General features: G+C 46.5%; 1 protein-coding gene across 1 annotated transcript; it reads left to right on the forward strand.

The window, feature by feature from the left end:
• Positions 1 to 2070: 2070 nt before the first annotated feature.
• dnajb4 (DnaJ heat shock protein family (Hsp40) member B4) lies at positions 2071 to 17400 on the forward strand. The gene is made up of 3 exons (XM_078218969.1): positions 2071 to 2454; positions 4971 to 5551; positions 16233 to 17400. The coding sequence occupies exons 1-3, from the start codon at positions 2244 to 2246 to the stop codon at positions 16461 to 16463; spliced, it is 1023 nt and encodes a 340-aa protein (XP_078075095.1). The 5' UTR covers positions 2071 to 2243; the 3' UTR covers positions 16464 to 17400.
• The last annotated feature ends 283 nt before the right edge of the window (positions 17401 to 17683 follow it).

Here is a 17683-nt window from a genome sequence, read left to right on the forward strand (position 1 = left end):
GTCATTGTCTGTGTGGAGTTTGTATGTTCTCCCCGTGTCTGCGTGGGTTTCCTCCGGGTGCACTGGTTTCCTCCCACAGTCAAAAAGACCCGCTGGTTAGGTGTACTGGCCGTGCTAAATTCTCCCTCAGTGTTCCCGAACAGGCGCCGGAGTGCGGTGACTCGGAGGTTTTCACAGCAACTTCATTGCAGTGTTAATGTAAGCCTATTTGTGACATAATAAATCAACATTTTAAAAAATGTTCTCAGTGTATACACAGTCCATGTAAACCAATGGGTGAAATGTAGTCAGACACCCCACACTCTGAAACCAAGTGGCAGATGCCACCCAAAAACAACTTCTCTGGATTTCTGACCAATTCCTCCCAGATGCTTGTCACCATGTGAGCCAGCTGGTCTCATCGGAACTCTCTCCTGCACGAGGATTTCCAATCTCCACCCTTGAAGAACACGCCTTGGAATCATCCCCTCCAAGCAAAGCCTTCTCTTCGTTGTCCTCAGTAAGGATCAACCTCTCCTGCTATTATTCCTCTGCTATGTATCGCCATGTGCATTCAAGCTTTGCCTTTCACACAGTCTCTCAGATACCCAGCTGTGCTAACAGAACACCACTGCTTCACGGGCCCGTAGGAAGGAGTCACCAAACTTCGGGTCATCTTGGGTCTCTGGCTTCTTGCATGCTCACATCCCTGGGTCTGCAGCTTGCAGCACAGTCGTTAACTGGGAGCTCCTCTGCTCCTCACTTTCAAATGCACTGAACAGGACTTTTCTTTTTCCAGATTCATGTTCTTTGTTCCTTTGGCCGAAAGCTCTTCTTGGGGTAGCACGATGGCACAGTGGTTAGCACTGCTGCCTCACAGCGCCAGCGACCCAGGTTCAATTCCGGCCTCGGGTCACTGTCTGTGTGGAGTTTGCACATTCTCCTCGTGTCTGTGTGGGTTTCTTCTGGGTGCTCCGGTTTCCATAATAGGGGGAATTTCTTCAGCCAGAGAATGGTGAATCTGTGGAACACTTTGCCGCAGAAGGCTGTGGAGGTCAGGTCATTGAGTATCTTTAAAACAGAGATAGATAGGTTCTTGATTAATAAGGGGATCAGGAGTTATGGGAAATAGGCAGGAGAATGGGGATAAGAAAAATATCAGCCATAATTGAATGGCGGAGCAGATTCGATGGGCCGAGTGGCCTAATTCTGCCAAATGTCTTATGGTAGATTTTTAATTCTGGATTTTTTTTATTGAATTCAAGTTCTACCATTTACTGTGGCAGGATTCGAACCCAGGTCCCCAGAACATTAGCTGAGTTTCTGGATTAATAGCTTAGTGATAATACCACTAGGCCATCACCTCCAGTTGGCTGAATAGTGATGCTGAGTGATATCAACAGTGTAGGTTCAGAACCCATAACTGGTTGAGGTTATTCATGAAAGGCCCGCCTTGTCAATCTTGCCTCTTTCGGTGTGGTGGCCCTTGGGTTAGAATCAGCACCAGTCAGCTCTCCCCCACTACTTTGAGGGGCAGAGTAGTCTAGCATTATAAAGTTTATTTATTAGTCACAAGTAGGCTTACATTAACACTGCAATGAAGTTACTGTGAAAATCCCCTAATCGCCACACTCCGGTGCCTGTTCGGGTACACTGAGGGAGAATTTAGCATGACCAATGCACCTAACCAGCACATCTTTCGGACTGCGGGAGGAAACCAGAGCACCCGGAGGAAACCCACGCAGACACGGGGAGAACGTGCAGACTCCACACAGACAGTGACCCAAGCCGAGAATCAAACCCGGGTCCCTGGCGCTGTGAGGCAGCAGTGCTAATCACTGTGCCACCGTGCCACCCACAGGTTCTGGGGTACCCACAGGTAGAGTACCCACAGGTACTCTAGCTGACTCAGTGAGGTGGAATCACTGGCAATAAAACTGCCCATTCTGGGTGTTGTCTGAGAATCATAGTTCTCATCCTTTGCATTTTTAAAATCCAGCAACAGTGTGACCTTCTGATCTTCTGGGGGGTGGGGGGCTTGGAAGGAATGCAATGAAGTTTGCGTCAGTGGTTAGTGGGCGGATGGGAAATGACGTGCTGGTGTGTGTTCTGGAAGGAGCTGGGCTTTTCCCTGGAGCCAGAGGGAATGGCTTTTATATAAAGTCCTGGTGCAGACAGACAGAGTGAGTGAGTTGCTGTGGGCACTGGGTGCGGGACGTACAGGCTACTATCCGCAGTAGCTGCCAGACAGATAGCCAGCCAGCATGGGGAAGGACTATTACAGCATTCTGGGCTTGCAGAAAGGAGCCTCGGGGGAAGAGATCAAGAAGGCTTATCGGAAGCAAGCTCTGAAATGGCACCCGGACAAGAACAAATCGGCCAACGCCGAGGACAAGTTCAAGGAGGTGGCCGAAGCCTACGAGGTGCTGAGCGACCCCAAGAAGAGGGAAATCTACGACCAATTTGGGGAAGAAGGTGAGTGCGGGCAAAATATAACCCCCGTCCGTTTTATTGTTGTAAAGTAGGGAAACTGAGGGCGGCACGGTAGCACAGTGGTTCGCACTGCTGCTTCACAGCTCCAGGGACCTGGGTTCGATTCCCGGCTTGGGTCACTGTCTGTGTGGAGTTTGCACGTTCTCCCCGTGTCTGCGTGGGTTTCCTCCGGGTGCTCCGGTTTCCCCCCACAGTCCAAAGATGTGCAGGTTCGGTTGATTGGCCATGCTAAATTGCCCTTAGTGTCCTGGGATTCGTAGGTTAGAGGGATTAGTTGGTTAAATATGTAGGGACATGGGGGTAGAGCCTGGGTGGGATTGTGGTCGGTGCAGACTCGATGGGCCGAATGGCCTCTTTCTGTGCTGTAGGGTTTCTAAGATTCTAAGAGTCTGTAAAAGCCTCCCGGAGTGAAGGATTTGAGAAATTAATATGCAATTGCTGCACTTCCATCTCCATTTGTCATTTACCCCAGATCTGTGACAAGGAGCCCAACCTGTCAATCCCTTTGGTTCAGTCACAGCAGGTGAAATAACACCCCCTTTGGATCTAATGTGTGAGCTTGCTGTGGCCAAAGCTGTCATTCTTTCAATTTTTCTCATGAAAACCCACCATTCCAGGTCTTTTGCTTATTCCCTCAACTTCTAGTCAATGTCAGCCAGTTGATTTAAGGTTAGGTGGGGGAAGGGGATTTGAGGAAAAACTTTTTTTTTGATCCAGAGGGTAGTGGGAGTCTGGAACTCACTGCCTGAAAGGGTAGTCGAGGCAGGAACCCTCAACATTTAAGAAGCATTTAGAATTTTTAAAAAAAGTTTATTTATTAGTGTCACAAGTAGGCTTACCTTAACACTGCAATGAAGTTACTGTGACAATCCCCTCATCGCCACACCGGGGCCTGTTCGGGTACACTGAGGGAGAATTTAGCATGGCCAATGCACCCTAACCAGCACATCTTTCAGACTGTGGGAGGAAACCAGAGAAAACCCATGCAGACCACAGGGAGAATGTGCAGAGTCTACACAGATAGTCACCCAAGCTGGGAATCGAACCTGGATCCCTGGCGCTGTGGGGCAGCAGTGCTTACCACTGCTGAGTACTTGGAATGCCATTGCATACAAGGCTATGGGCCAAATGCTGGAAAATGGGGTTAGAATAGATAGGTCTTTGCTGGCCAGTGCAGACACAATGGGCCAAAGGGCTCTAAGTGAGATTTTGATGAGCCACTGTGAAGGTGGATCTTTTAATACACTTGGATGTGTATGTTTTTTTTCAATGAATGGATTGCTTCTTTTAACTAAATGGATGTTTAACAGCTGCCTGTGTTTTATGGAATATGGGAATTCTGCTCCTCAAAGTCTGCCCTGCCTTTTGGTTAGATCATGATTGCTTTGTACCTCAACTCCATTTCACAGAATGATATCAAAGTACAACACTGAATGAGGCCATTCAGCCCCTCAGGAATGCACAGGCTCATAAAATCATAGAATCCCTACAGTACAGAAGGAGGTCATTTGGCCCATCGAGTCTGTACCGACCACAACCCCACCCAGGCCCAATTCATGTAACCCCACACATTTACCCCAGCTAATTCCCCTGACACTAGGGTCAATTTAGCATGGCCAATCAACCTAACCACATCTTTGGACTGTGGGAGGAAACCGGGGCACCCAGAGGAAACCCATGCAGACAGTGACCTGAGGCCAGAATTGAACCTGGGACCCTGGTGTTGTGAGGCAGCAGTGCTAACCACTGTGCCACCATGCCACCCTTTCAGAGAGCAATCCTGTTAGTTCCATTCTCCCTGCTCAATCCCCATCACTGCAATTTTTCTCCATCCTTTGTTCTCTAACATTTGATACAATTCCTGCTGAGCCTGTTTCTCCCATTCACTGAGACCGTGGTTTATACGTACTCCGACCCCATTTGTCTCATATCAGTTGAGGCCCTTATGGTGCAAAAGTCCTGTTGGATGCTAAAAGGATGTTTTCCCCCCTGTGAAGGAGACTAGAATTTGACGAGAACTAGGGGACACAGTTTAAAATAAGGGATCCTGCATTTAAGATTGAGCTGGGGAGGAGGTTTTTTTCTCTCGGGGTTGTCAGTCTACGGAATTCTCTCCCCCGGAGAGGGGTGGAGGCTGGGTCATTCAATATTTTTAAGGCAGAGTTAGATTGATTGATTGTCGAAGGGTATCGGGGGTGGGTAGGAAAGTGACATTCAGGCCACAATCTGATCCGCCATTATCTTATTGAATGGCGGAACAGGCTTGAGGGGCTGAGTGGCTTATGCCTTCTCTAAACTGGTCCGTTTGTATTACAGATTGGAAAGTTTCAAAATGACCCCTAGTGTTTAATTCCTTTTGTTGGCGTGGCCTAGGTGTTGAGGGGGGTTGGAAATTCTGTATTATAAATGTGTAATTGCATGGCAGAATAAGGCCTTTGCAGACCATAAAGGAATAGCCACGGGCTGGTCTTAAATGTCCTTTCTTTTTCTTTTGATAGGGCTCAAAGGAGGAGCTGGTGGTCCCGATGATCAGGGAGGAACATTCCGCTACACTTTCCATGGAGACCCCCATGCCACCTTTGCAGCATTCTTCGGGGGTGCCAACCCCTTTGAGATGTTCTTTGGGAGGAGGATGGCAAATGGCCATCAGGAAGAGGGCATGGACGTGGACTCTGACCCCTTTGCCCAGTTTGGAGGTTTCGGCATGAACGGCTTCCCCAGGGAAAGGCACGGGGGAGGGATGATGGGGCACATGCGGCGCAGGCAAGATCCCCCCATCATCCATGATCTCCGAGTGTCCCTGGAGGAGATCTACAATGGCTCCACCAAGAGGATGAAGATCTCCAGGAAGCGGCTGAATCCTGATGGTAGGACCGTCAGGACAGAGGACAAGATACTTACAATTGAAATTAAAAAGGGCTGGAAAGAAGGAACCAAAATCACATTCCCCAAAGAAGGGGACGAAACGCCCAACACTATTCCAGCTGATGTGGTTTTTGTACTGAAGGATAAACCGCATTCCCACTTTAAGAGGGACGGATCAAATATTGTCTACCATGCCCGTGTCAGCTTAAGAGAGGTACGTTTACTCCTAGGGGTGTTTGTTTTGTAACGTGTGCTTGTTTCCTTTTGCTTTTCCTGTCTATTGGATAAACTGCAGGTAAAATCAGAGATTACTTCCTCCATCCCTTCAATGATTCCCTTTCCTTCCCCCATCCCCAAGATCACTTCGCTCTTTTCAATTCTGACCTCTTTAGAATCCCCAATTTTCATTGCCTTCTGCTACCTTGGCCCTACGTTTGAAATTCAGTCATTAAGCCCCTCTACCTCTTCTCTCCTTAAAACCTCCCACTTTGTCCAAGCTTTTGATTTCATGTTCAGATATCCCTTCTTGTGGTTCCATATCACATCAATTAAAGGGCAGCACCTACCCCACAGCGCCAGGAATCTGGGTTTGAATCCCGGCCTGGGTCACTGTCTGCATAGTTTGCATGTTCTCTCTGTGTTTGTGTGGGTTTCCTCCGGGTGCTCCTGTTTCCTCTCACAGTCCAACAATGTGTGGATTAGGAGGACTGGAGGTTGTTACAAAAGTGTCCAGAGGGGCAATTTTTTTCACACAGAGGGTGGTGAGTGTCTGGAACAAGCTGCCAGAGGTAGTAGTAGAAACGGGTACAATATTGTCTTTTAAAAAAACATTTAGATAGTTACATGGGTACGATGGATATAGAGGGATATGGGCCAAATGCGGGCAATTGGGATTAGTTTAGGGGTTTTACAAAAGAAAGGGCGGCATGGACAAGTTGGGCCGAAGAGCCTGTTTCCATGCTGTAAACCTTGATGATTCTATGGCCATGGTAAATTCTCCCTCAGTGTACCCAAACAGGTGCCGGAGTGTGGTGACTAGGGGATTTTCACAGTAACTTCATTGCAGTGTTAATGGAAGCCTAATTGTGACTCATAAATAAATAAAAATTTTGTCTGATTGCTGCGGTGAAGAACCTTGCTATGTTTTTACCATGTTCAAGACTATACAAACGCGTGTTGTTGTTGTTGTTGCCACCAGTTTCAAGGACAAACCTGTTTAATGGTGTGAGTTGGCCAAACTCATTTTCAGTGGGTCAGACTCCATACGTACATGGAGCGTAATAGGATGGAGGGTTATAGGTAGGCCTAAAAGGTAGGGATGTGTTCGGCACAACTTGTGGGCCGAAGGGCCTGTTTGTGCTGTAGTTTTTCTATGTTTCTATGTATGACCATCCACAAGAGCCCCCTGCCCCTCCCTAATCAGCTGGAGAATACCGTCAGCATTGAGCAGACAGTCCATCCAAAAATCCCAAAGAGCATACCCAGTCCCTTTAAACTATAATAGTCACATTAATCTCTAGCTTACTCAAAGGCCTGTATGTGAAAAATCCACTCGGTGTTCAGCGTTGCTAAGACGAACGGGTTTTGGGAAGCTATAAATAATGCAAGCTGATTTTATTTTTGGAAATGTTTTCTATTACTACATAGCAGCAGCTATAACCCTTCTCAGAACAGACCTGGTTTTATATCTCGCCCTGACGGCTCATGTATCCAAGTGTATAAATGAATCATGCAGACCAGAATATCCTGAGGTTGATTTTTGCTGAACTAGCTAGGGGTAGTAGTCAAGACATGATGATATTTGGAGTTAGGAAGAGGAACGAGGGGTAATTGTGCTCAGATAAGAACTTGTTTGCCTGCCTTGGCCGTAAACTGGAAATTTGGAATTGCCACGTGTAATGTTTCTGATTGAGGGAAGTTATATTTAATTGTAATAGATCTGGGGAAGAAGGTTAATCCATGATTGACAGTAATATTTTTTTCTCTCCTGGTCGTGAGTCTGTGGAACTGCCCTCCCCAGAGAGCATTAGAGGCAGGCTCATTGAATATTTTTAAGGCAGTGGGACAGATAGACAGACATTCAGTCGAGGTCACAATCCGATCAGCCATGATCTTATTGAATGGCGGAGCAGGCTCGGGGATTGGAGGAGGAGAGAATGACCTATTTCTGCTCCTAATCTCGATGTACGTATTGAATGCCTGAACTGGAAGGAACGGGTTTGATGGGCTGAATGAACTTTCCTCCCTCCAAGCTTTTTCATGTTGGGAATATGCAAAGTGAAATGTGGGCAACATTCAAAACAAGAAAGGAAAAATGTAAGGAGTCAGCATCGGACTCCACTTGTCCCAATATCGGGAATAAGAATTATAAATTTATAATGGTCAATGTCTGAGGGAACATGAAAGGACAAACATGCATTTTTATAGTGCCTGTTAAGCTGCCCCTCCGCACTTTATGACCAATAAAGTACCCCTTGAAGTGAGGTCATTCTTGCAATGCAGGAACCATGGCAGTCAATTTGCGCACAGCAAGATCCCAATGACAGCACTTGGCCAATCTGATTATCTGTTTTTTTTTAATGATTGGTTGGGCCAGGAAGAATGCGAGATGTTGCTATGAGGCTTGATGATCCCTAAGCCGGGGTGAAACTCCATCGAGATGCCAAATGCAGTAAGATAGTAAATGTTTTTAAAACTTACAATTTTACCGCAAGTGCAGAACTCATTTCTGCAGAAAAGATTTACCAGGATGCGACCGGGACTTGATGGATTGAGTTATAAGGAGAGGCTGAATAGACTGGGACTTTTTCTCTGGAGCGTAGGAGGCTGAGGGGTGATCTTATAGAGGTCTATAAAATAATGAGGGGCACAGATCAGCTAGATAGTCAATATCTTTTCCCAAAGGTAGGGGAGTCTAACACTAGAGGGCATAGGTTTAAGGCGAGGGGGGAGAGATACAAAAGTGTCCAGAGGGGCATTTTTTTCACACACAGGGTGGTGAGTGTCTGGAACGAGCTGCCAGAGGTAGTAGTAGAGGCGGGTACAATTTTATCTTTTAAAAGCATTTAGATAGTTCCATGGGTACGATGGGAATAGAGGGATATGGGCCAAACACGGGCAATTGGGATTAACTTAGGGGTTTAAAATAAAAGGCGACGTGGACAATTTGGGCCGAAGGGCCTGTTTCCATGCTGTAAACCTCTATGACTCTATGAAGTGGTGCACAGAAAAATGTTCCTATCGGAAGGTCATGAAGATTACAGTAGAAAATAGTTTGGAAACTTAGTAACTCAGTCAGAGAGCAGAGGTGTGGGTATCCCTCTGAGGGGATGAGAGTCCAAGGATAATGAACACATCTGGATAAAAAGATGCACAGGATGCAAAAGCATGGAAGTTATCCAAAACATTTATGAACAATGTCTCAGCTGGACTGCTGTGTCCAATTTGGGGGACTACAGTTTTTAGGAAGAATATCCAGATTTTGCAAAGGGTTCAGATAAATAGGATGAAACTCTTCCACTAGCAGGTGAATCAGAAACACAGTAAGAAATCTCACAACACCAGGTTTATTTGGAATCACAAGCTTTCAGAGCACTGCTCCTTCATCAGGTGAGTGGAGTCACTTCTTACACTTCTTACAGTGCTCACCCCAGTCTAATATTGCAATCTCCACATCATGGCTACCATCAGAAAGAAGTCTCACAACACGAGGTTAAAGTCCAACAGGTTTATTTGGTAGCAAATACCATAAGCTTTCGGAGCACTGCTCCTTCGTCAGATGGAGTGGAAATGTGCTCTCAAACAGTGCAAACAGACAAAATCAAGTTGCAGAATACTGATTTAGAATGCGGATCCTACAGCCAGCCAGGTCTTAAAGGTACAGACAATGTGGGTGGAGGGAACATTAAACACAGGTTAAAGAGATGTGTATTGTCTCCAGACAGAACAGCTAGTGAGATTCTGCAAGCCCAGGAGGCAAGCTGTGGGGGTTACTGATAATGTGACATAAATCCAACATCCTGGTTTAGGCCGTCCTCATGTGTGCGGAACTTGGCTATCAGTTTCTGCTCAGCGACTCTGCGCTGTCGTGTGTCGTGAAGGCCGCCTTGGAGAACACTTACCTGAAGATCCAAGGCTGAATGCCCGTGACTGCTGAAGTGCTCCCCCACAGGAAGAGAACAGTCTTGCCTGGTGATTGTCGAGCGGTGTTCATTCATCCGTTGTTGTAGCGTCTGGATGGTTTCCCCAATGTACCATGCCTCGGGACATGCCGTCAACTGCCAGTTTCCAGATGCAATTTTACAACTCATCCGCTTCATCCTGGACCACAATGTCTTCACCTTCAACAACCAGTTCTTCATCCAGACACACGGAACAGCCATGGGGACCAAATTCGCACCTCAATATGCCAACATCTTCATGCACAGGTTCGAACAAGACTTCTTCACCGCACAGGACCTTCAACCGATGCTATACACTAGATACATCGATGATATTTTCTTCCTTTGGAGTCATGGTGAGCAATCACTGAAACAACTATATGATGACATCAACAAGTTCCATCCCACCATCAGACTCACCATGGACTACTCTCCAGAATCGGTTGCATTCTTGGACACACGCATCTCCATTAAGGACGGTCACCTCAGCACCTCACTGTACCGCAAGCCCACGGATAACCTCACGATGCTCCACTTCTCCAGCTTCCACCCTAAACACGTTAAAGAAGCCATCCCCTACGGACAAGCCCTCCGAATACACAGGATCTGCTCGGATGAGGAGGATCGCAACAGACACCTCCAGACGCTGAAAGACGCCCTCATAAGAACAGGATATGGCGCTCGACTCATCGATCAACAGTTCTGACGCGCCACAGCGAAAAACCACACCGACCTCCTCAGAAGACAAACACGGGACACGGTGGACAGAGTACCCTTCGTCGTCCAGTACTTCCCCGGAGTGGAGAAGCTACGGCATCTCCTCCGGAACCTTCAACATGTCATTGATGAAGACGAACATCTTGCCAAGGCCATCCCCACACCCCGACTTCTTGCCTTCAAACAACCACGCAACCTCAAACAGACCATTGTCTGCAGCAAACTACCCAGCCTTCAGGAGAACAGTGACCACGACACCACACAACCCTGCCACAGCAACCTCTGCAAGACGTGTCGGATCATCGACACGGATGCCATCATCTCACGTGAGAACACCATCTACCAGGTACACGGTATCTACTGTTGCAACTCGGCCAACATTGTCTACCTGATACACTGCAGGAAAGGATGTCCCGAGGTATGGTACTTTGGAGAAACCATGCAGACGCTACGACAACGGATGAATGAACACTGCTCAACAATCACCAGGCAAGACTGTTCTCTTCCTGTGGGGGAGCACTTCAGGAGTCTCGGGCATTCAGCCTTGGATCTTCAGGTAAGCGTTCTCCAAGGCGGCCTTCACGACACACGACAGCGCAGAGTCGCTGAGCAGAAACTGTGAAGAAGGCATATGGCATGCTTGCCTTTATAGGACGGGGCATAGAGTATAAAAGTTGGGGTCTGATGTTGCAGATGTATAGAACGTTGGTTCGGCCGCATTTGGAATACTGCGTCCAGTTCTGGTCGCCACTCTACCAGAAGGACGTGGAGGCTTTGGAGAGAGTACAGAGGAGGTTTACCAGGATGTTGCCTGGTATGGAGGGGCTTAGTTATGAGGAGAGATTGGGTAAACTGGGGTTGTTCTCCCTGGAAAGACGGAGGATGAGGGGAGACTTAATAGAGGTGTATAAAATTATGAAAGGCATAGATAGGGTGAACGGTGCGAAGCTTTTCCCCAGGTCGGTGGTGACGTTCACGAGGGGTCATAGGTTCAAGGTGAAGGGGGGGAGGTTTAACACAGATATCAGAAGGACATATTTTACACACAGGGTGGTGGGGGCCTGGAATGCGCTGCCAGGCAAGGTGGTGGAGGCGGACACACTGGGAACGTTTAAGACTTATCTAGACAGCCATATGAACGGAGTGGGAATGGAGGGATACAAAAGAATGATGTAGTGGACCAGGGAGCGGCACGGGCTTGGAGGGCCGAAGGGCCTGTTCCTGTGCTGTATTGTTCTTTGTTCTTTGTTCCGCACACATGAGGACGGCCTAAACCGGGATGTTGGATTTATGTCACATTATCAGTAACCCCCACAGCTTGCCTCCTGGGCTTGCTGAATCTCACTAGCTGTTCTGTCTGGAGACAATACACATCTCTTTAACCTGTGTTTAATGTTCCCTCCACCCACATTGTCTGTACCTTTTAAGACCTGGCTGGCTGTGGGATCTGCATTCTAATCAGTATTCTGCAACTTGATTTTGTCTGTTTGAGAGCACATTTCCACTCCATCTGACGAAGGAGCAGTGCTCCGAAAGCTTATGGTATTTGCTACCAAATAAACCTGTTGGACTTTAACCTCGTGTTGTGAGACTTCTTACTGTGTTCACCCCAGTCCAACGCCGGCATCTCCACATCATTACCATCAGAAACACAGATTTTAAGGTAATTGGTAAGAAAGAAAAACAGAATAGAGATGAGAATAATTTCTGGAATGCACTGCCTGAAAGGTTGGTTTTCAAAATTAAATTGGTCAAATACTTAAAAGGGAGAAAAACATCAGGGTGAAAGAGCGAGGGAAATGAGACTAACTGGATAGCTCTTACAACGAGCTGGGACAGGCATGATGAGCCAAATGGCGGCATCCTGTGCTGTATCATTCTATCGATTTGTAGCTGTTGCTTACAATAAAGTTTGTTTGCGATATTAGAGATGGGCAATAAATGCTGGTTTGTTAGCAATGCCGACACACTGAATACTCAAAAATGCATTTTCTTTGGATGTGGTTCAAACAGCAACTCACCAAGGCTCCTTCAACAGCACCTCTACCACTTAGAAGGACAAGAGCAGCAGATAGAAACATCGAAAATAGGTGCAGGAGTAGGTCCTTTGAGCTTGCACCACCATTCAATATGATCATGGTTGATCATGCACTCTCAGTATCCCACTTCCGCTTTCTCTCCATACCCCTTGATCCTTTTAGCCACAAGGGCCACGTCCAGCTCCCTCTTGAACATATCTAACAAACTGGCCCCAACAGCTTTCTGTAGGAGAGAATTCCACAGGTTCACAACTCTCTGAGTGAAGAAGTTCTTCCTCATCTCAGTCCTGAATGGCTTACCCCTTATTCTTAGACTGTAACCCCCAGTTCTGCACTTCCCCAACATCGGGAACATTCTTCCCTCATCTAGCCTGTCCAGTCCCATCAGGATTTTATATGTTTCTATGAGATCCCCCCTCATTCTTCTAAATTCCAGTGAGTACAAGCCCAGTTGATCCAGTGTCTCTTCATATGTCAGTCCTGCCATTCCAAGAATCAGTTTGGTGAACCTTTTGCTGGACTCCCTCGATAACAAGAATGTCCTTCCTCAGACTAGGAGACCAAAACTGCACATAATACTCAAGATGTGGCCTCACCAAGGCCCTGTATAACTGCAGCAAGACATCCTTACTCCTATACTCAAATCCTCTTGCTGTGAAGGCCAGCATGTCATTAGCTTTCCTCACCGCCTGCTGTACCTGCATGCCAACCTTCAGCGTCTGTTCCACCATGACACCCAGGTCATGTTGCACTTCCCCTTTTCCTAAACTGCCACCATTCAGATAATCTTCCTTCCTGTTTTTGTCACCAAAGTGAATAACCTTACATTTATCCACACTATATAATATTTGCCCATTCAGCCAGTCTGCCCATGTCACCCTGCAGCCTCTTAGCATCCTCCTCATAGCACATGAGATGCATGCTAACTCAGTTCCCCTCCAAACCACTCACCATCCTGACTTGAATTATATTGTCATTCCTTCATTGTCACTGGGTCAAAATCCTGGAACTCCCTCCCTCACAGCACTGTGGGTGTTGCTACCCTACATGGATTAAGCAGCTCACCACCACCTTCTCGAGGGCAATCAGGGATGGACAATAAATGCTGGCCCAGCCATTCCATGAATGAATTTTTTTTTAAAAGAGACAACTCTCTGGATGGATGAAGTTTTTAAAACAAATGTCTATCACCACACTCTACTAACTGAAGTTCCATATTTGTGCAGTGGAAACACGTGTACAAATACTCTTCAGAGATCTTCAACTGCTGGTGGAATGTTTGTTGCAAACACGCTAACTATCATGTGAGGCCTTGAAGTTTAGTTATAAAATTTGAGCTTGACTGAAGTTGAATTACTGACATTAATTCTTGCATCCTTTATGGATGCTTTCGAAATTCCCTGATATGGTTCAAATTTCCACATTGTGATGCCCAACTTGTCCAAAGGCCTTTCCATCACACCATGGAAATTGCCAAAATCAAGACACTTTAAGTTACATGATGATTCTCCGATTTTCCACTCGAAAGCCTAAACCATAAAGGACAAAGGCCCTACGATCCAGCTCCAAGCCTCATTGAACTAGTCGATCTCACATGAAGTGCCATATTGGCCTCAGCACCCCTCAGCTCAGGAAGGAAAATTGCATGCCCCAGCGCCCCCCACTCACCCACACCATATCCTTCTTTTTGTTTCATTCAAAGGATGTGGCTAGGCCAGCATTTATTGCCCATTCCTAATTTACCTTGAGACTGCCTTCTTGAACCACTGCAGTGCATGTAGTGTGGGCACACCCACAGTGCTGTTAGGGAGGGAGTTTCAGGATTTTGACCCAGCGACAGTGAAGGAACAGTGATATATTTCCAAGTCAGGATGGTGAGTGGCTTGGAGGGGAACTTCCAGCTGGTGATGTCCCCAGATATCTGCTGCCTTTGTTCTTCTGGATGATAGCAGTCCTGGGTTTTGAAGGTGCTATCTAAGGAGTCTTGGTGAGTTCCTGCAATGCATCTTGTAGGTGGTACAGACTGCTGCTACTGTGCCTCGGTGGTGGAGGTATTGAATGTATGTGGATGAGGTGCCAATCAAGCGGGCTGCTATGTCCTGGATGGTGCCAAGCTTCTTGGCTTCTTGAGTGTTGTTGGAGCTTAAATACGAAATGATTCGTATTTAATTCCTATTAAATACGAATCATTTAATAGATTCGTAGCACATGACTTCCCATTGGATTCAGCACCTGGCATTGCCAATGGCTTCCCGGCACAGAGATTTCCCTGGCGATCTGGGCCTTGGGCAGGGACTGTAAATATTTTGCAATGGACTTGTCAAAAAAATCCAAGGCGTTTGTTTCTCAGCAAAAGACTCAGGGGGTGAAAAATCACCCCTGTATGCTACTGGATGGAAGGGTCACATTAAAGGACTTTGGCAGTCTCAGTTCAGTTCTTCCTGGTATCCTATCCTTTGGGCGGCACGGTAGCACAGTGGTTAGCACTGCTGCTTCACAGCTCCAGGGACCTGGGTTCGATTCCCGGCTTGGGTCACTATGTGTGTGGAGTTTGCACATTCTCCTTGTGTCTGCGTGGGTTTCCTCCGGGTGCTCCGGTTTCCTCCCACAGTCCAAAGATGTGCGGGTTAGGTTGATTGGCCATGCTAAAATTGCCCCTTAGTGTCCTGGGATGTGTAGATTAGAGGGATTAGCGGGTAAAATATGTAGGGATATGGGGGTAGGGCCTGGGTGGGATTGTGGTCGGTGCAGACTCGATGGGTCGAATGGCCTCTTTCTGTACTGTAGGGTTTCTATGATTTCTATGATTTCTATAAGAGTCTGAACAATTAAATATCAACCAGCTATTCAACCATAATCAATGCTAAGCCTGAAACTATCTCGCCCTACAATATTAGCTAAGTTTATGGATTAACTCCATAAACTTCCCTATTTTTTGGACATAGAATCCCTACAGTGCAGAAAGAGGCCATTTGGCCCATCGAATCTGCACTGACCACAATCCCACCCAGGCCCTATCTCCAATACCTCATGCATTTACCCTAACTAGTTTCCCTGACACTAAGGGGCAATTTAGCATGGCCAATCCACCTAACCCACACATCTTTTGACTGAAAGAGGAAACCGGAGCATCCGGAGGAAACCCACGCAGACACTGGGAGAACGTGCAAACACCCTGAAGTGCTGAAGCTACAAATTTGTTTTGTTTTTCATTTGTATGTATTGGTCCAGGTGGGAGAGAGGAGGACAGGGTTTGGGAATGTACGCCGGTAGTAAGGTGGGATGTTCAGGTTGAGGAATTGGCCAGGATTAGAGAGCTGCAGGGTTGGGTGTCAGAGGGGGTTTAAGGCAGGGTTGGGGCTGATAGGCCAAGGCTTAGCGAAAGGGGGTTTGGGGTGGATTTGACCAGGATTTGAAGAAAAGATGGGGTGAGGGATTGAGGCAGGGTTAAGGCCAGGAGGGCGTGGGCCACAGTTTGGAGCAAGAATAAGGAGGCGGGGGGGAAGAGAAAGATGGTGGAAATGGGCAATGCTTAGGGAAAGGGGAATTTTGGGAGCGATTGGACAAGTGGGTGGGAGTTTAGATACTAATATTTCTGATCATTATCCAACAATCCAAAGATGTGCGGGTTAGATTTATTGGCCATGCTAAATTGCCCCTTAGTGCCCCAAGATGTGTAGATTAAGGGTAGGGTAAATATGTGGGGTTATGGGGATGAGAGGCTGGGTTGGATTGTTGTTGGTGCAGGCTCGAGGGGCCGAATGGCCACTTTTGGCACTGTAGGGATTCTATGAGTACATGGAAAGTTCACATGAGCCTCACACAGATTGCACTGCGTAGCCAAATAACTTTGCATGAAAAGGCGTGAATCTGCCTCTTGAAAGAAAATGAATTGAATGACCAAGCAGACAGAGTGTCAGAGTCCCATGTTGTCAATATTCTTTCAACTGCTTACATTTACCTCCTTTCTTTGTTGCAGGCTTTATGCGGTTGTGCTATTAATGTACCAACCATGGAAGGTCGGTCAATCCCATTAGCAACTCAGGACGTGATCAAACCAGGAGCAAGGAAGAGGATAAGCGGCAAAGGACTGCCATTCCCTAAAAACCCGGATCGCCGAGGCGACCTAATCGTGGAATTTGAAGTCATTTTCCCAGACTTTATAACCACATCGTCCAAAGAGGTGCTGAAGCGACATTTACCCATGTGATGAATGTGAGGGACTGGATTCTTCCACCGGAAAGGTCACACTACTGTGAAGTATCTGCTTTGCAGTATTGTGCGTGGGTCATGTCAGTGTTCTGGGATAAAGTATCCGTGCATGTTTTGGGAGGTGTCTCAAACAGCAATAACCTTTTGTCATGGTTCTTAAAGCAGAGGCCAGAGCTTTTTAACCGTCTTCTGTTCTGGGTGGCCATCGAAGTTTTGTACTTTTTTTAAAAATTTAGCCAATTTTTTCTTTCTTTTGTAAATATAAATGCTGCCCGACAAAAGCCAGTGCATTGTTAAAGATCATCGAAGGGAAGTTGATGCTCAGAGACTGAAGCGAATGTTGCACTTAAGGGCTAGTTCTCAGTAGAAATGTCCTGGGCTCAAATTGCACTGTGCGATATCCACACTGCGTTTTTACCAGATTAGCACTTTCATTGACGAATATCACACGACGTTAACACATTCAGCATTGTGCAATTCACCCCTCCATATCTATGCACTGTCAATTATTGTTTTGAACTACATTAGGATTTTCTGTTAAACATTATTGGTGGGATTGTAAAATCCACATGAACTGTGAAAAATGTCCAGCGTTATCATTGTTTTTATTCTCCATCCAAGTTTGGGTGGTAGCTAGAGAGAGCACTTTGAACTACAAGACTTTAGGGTAAAGTACTGTACTACCAGTCACATCTGTCGGATGAGATGGGAGCGATGTACAGCGATTTAATTAAATGCAACATCAGGGTATTCGCTAATGTGCAATCTTATTTTGTAGCTTCTTAATAGAAACTGAAGTACTTCCAACACTGACAGTAATTATTAAAACCTAAAATTGAAGCAGAAAAGGTTTGAAACATTTTGCTTGTATGATGTACTGTCTGAACGATAATGCTTTTATTTTATTAAAATGATGAATATATTAACAAAGTTGATACCTGATGTCTGGTGTCCTGTTCTGTAATGTCTATGGCTATATGATGTATCCTTTTTCACTTTTTCGACCAAACCCAGCTGATATGGAATTTAACGCAGACAAGTGTGAGATATTGCACTTTGGAAGGACAAATCAAAGTAGAACGTACAGGGTAAATGGTAGGACTCTGAAGAGTGCAGTTGAACAGAGGGATCTGGGAATACAGGTACAGAATTCCCTAAAAGTGACGTCACAGGTGGATAGGGTCGTAAAGAGTGCCTTTGGTACATTGGCCTTTATAA

Source organism: Mustelus asterias, chromosome 8 (genome assembly GCF_964213995.1).
Source record: "Mustelus asterias chromosome 8, sMusAst1.hap1.1, whole genome shotgun sequence".
NCBI lineage: Eukaryota > Metazoa > Chordata > Chondrichthyes > Carcharhiniformes > Triakidae > Mustelus > Mustelus asterias.

Excerpts from the sequence above, each read along its gene's own strand:
- dnajb4 (XM_078218969.1), top strand. The coding sequence starts at position 2,244 with ATGGGGAAGGACTATTACAGCATTCTGGGCTTGCAGAAAGGAGCCTCG. Across the intron at positions 2,455-4,970 it reads CGACCAATTTGGGGAAGAAG|GGCTCAAAGGAGGAGCTGGT; the intron begins GTGAGTGCGGGC and ends TTCTTTTGATAG. Across the intron at positions 5,552-16,232 it reads CCCGTGTCAGCTTAAGAGAG|GCTTTATGCGGTTGTGCTAT; the intron begins GTACGTTTACTC and ends TCTTTGTTGCAG.